General features: G+C 61.4%; 1 protein-coding gene across 1 annotated transcript in view; it reads right to left on the bottom strand.

Moving 5' to 3' along the window:
• FADS6 (fatty acid desaturase 6) overlaps positions 1 to 1,868 on the bottom strand; it is a 5,098-nt gene extending 3,230 nt beyond the window's left edge. The window contains exons 1-3 of the mRNA XM_005424632.2: positions 1,661 to 1,868; positions 344 to 510; positions 1 to 93 (exon numbers count right to left, since the gene is read on the bottom strand). The exon at positions 1 to 93 is cut by the window's left edge and continues 88 nt beyond it. Coding sequence (XP_005424689.1) covers positions 1 to 93; positions 344 to 510; positions 1,661 to 1,868 — 468 coding nt within the window. The remainder of the gene's footprint in view (positions 94 to 343; positions 511 to 1,660) is intronic.
• Between the last annotated feature and the right edge of the window lie 9 nt (positions 1,869 to 1,877).

Below are 1,877 nucleotides of genomic sequence, written 5' to 3'. Positions count from 1 at the left end.
GCTGGAGTCCCCCAGGCCAATGACGTTGGTGTAGCCGTGGTGGATCTTCACATGGTTGTAGGTGGCCTGCTCCACTGTGAAAGCTGAGCAGAGCTGGGAGGGAAGAGAGAGAAGTTGCAAGGGCTGGGCAGTGCCTGGCTTGGGCTTGTGTGGGAAGAATCTGGGGGGATGCTCTGGAACCATAATGAAGCACCATGGGGAGATGCTCTGCATCCCACAGACCCCAAACCAGTCTGGAAATGAACTTTTAAAAGTTAAGCACTAGAACCCTTTCCCAGCATTCCAGACATTTCCCACCACCACAAGGTGCTGATAGGGTGTTTTTGGGGGCTGCCCCACTCACCTCAATGAAGAAGATAGCCCACACTTTGCTCCAGGACTTGGACTCAGTCAAGGCATTGTGGCTGGCCAGGTGGCTGCCCTTGACGGTCAGGGTGTGATGCACCACGCCAAGGGTGAGGACGCCCGCCAGGAAAGGGATGGCCTGGGCTGACCGCAGGCACAGGAACCCTGTGGAGAAACCAGCCGGGCAGGAGCTGGGCCATGCTCATGTCCTGCAGCCCTCTGAGCCAGGCTGGAGGTGTTGCTACACCCAAACACGCCAGCCACGGCCCTAAACCTGTTCTTCAGCTGTAGTTACAGGTACTTAAACCACGCAAGTCAGAGTTTGCCTCCTCATCATCCTCATGACTGGATCAGCCACACTCACCCTTGTGCTGAAGATTTGGCCCCTTCCAGCCTCGATGGCAAGGAGTGCTGCAGGTGCCTGATCCTGCCCCACAGCTCTGGGATGTGGGATTCCACTGGTGCCATTACTCTGCCAGGATCTCAGCATCCCCAGGAGTTCAACAGCAAGAGAAGGTCCCAGATTTCCAGCCATGCCACCAGAGACCCACGTTCAACTGCTTTCCCTTGCACCCACACAGCCAGGGCCGTTGCCACCAAGACCACCATGTCCCATGGTAGGACACATCACCCACTGTCCTGCCCTGTGTACATCTGCCTGGGCACCATCCCCTCAGCCCAGGCTGCACCCCGGGTACCACTGTCCCTCAGCCCAGGCTGCGCCCCAGAGATCACTGTCCCTCAGCCCAGGCTGCGCCCCAGAGATCACTGTCCCTCAGCCCAGGCTGCGCCCCAGAGATCACTGTCCCTCAGCCCAGGCTGCGCCCCAGAGATCACTGTCCCTCAGCCCAGGCTGCGCCCCAGAGATCACTGTCCCTCAGCCCAGGCTGCGCCCCAGAGATCACTGTCCCTCAGCCCAGGCTGCGCCCCAGAGATCACTGTCCCTCAGCCCAGGCTGCGCCCCAGAGATCACTGTCCCTCAGCCCAGGCTGCGCCCCAGAGATCACTGTCCCTCAGCCCAGGCTGCGCCCCAGAGATCACTGTCCCTCAGCCCAGGCTGCACCCCGGGTACCACTGTCCCCCAGCTCAGGCTGCACCCCAGAGGTCCCTGTCCCCTCAGCCCAGGCTGTGCCCCGGGTGTCATCGTCACCTGCTGTGGGGTCAGAGTGCACCAAGTCACGGGGTGAAGGAGCTATTGTGGCTTTGTTACAACCTCAGTAGGTGCCGACAGGCTCCCAGCACAAAGCAGTCATGAGGAGGCAGTGGGACCCCTGGGGACCCCCCGGCCATGGTTTGGGGGGCTGCGCCAGGTTACCTGCAGGGAGCAGGAGGAAGCTGCAGGCAAGGATGCTGATGTCTATGCCGTGCCGTTCCCACCAGCTGCTGCTCTTCACCACCTTCTGCACCAGCTCCGAAAGCTCGGTCATCAGGGCTTCCTCGGGCTGCCGTGCTCGCTGTGGGGCTGCCCCGGGGGTCACATCCCCATCACCCAGTGCTGGCCCCGGCTCCCAGCCCTCTGCCATCACGTCTGT

This window comes from Geospiza fortis, unplaced genomic scaffold (genome assembly GCF_000277835.1).
Source record: "Geospiza fortis unplaced genomic scaffold, GeoFor_1.0 scaffold244, whole genome shotgun sequence".
Taxonomy (NCBI): domain Eukaryota; kingdom Metazoa; phylum Chordata; class Aves; order Passeriformes; family Thraupidae; genus Geospiza; species Geospiza fortis.
Note: the sequence above shows the minus strand (reverse complement) of the source record. Positions and strands in the feature narration are given on the sequence as shown.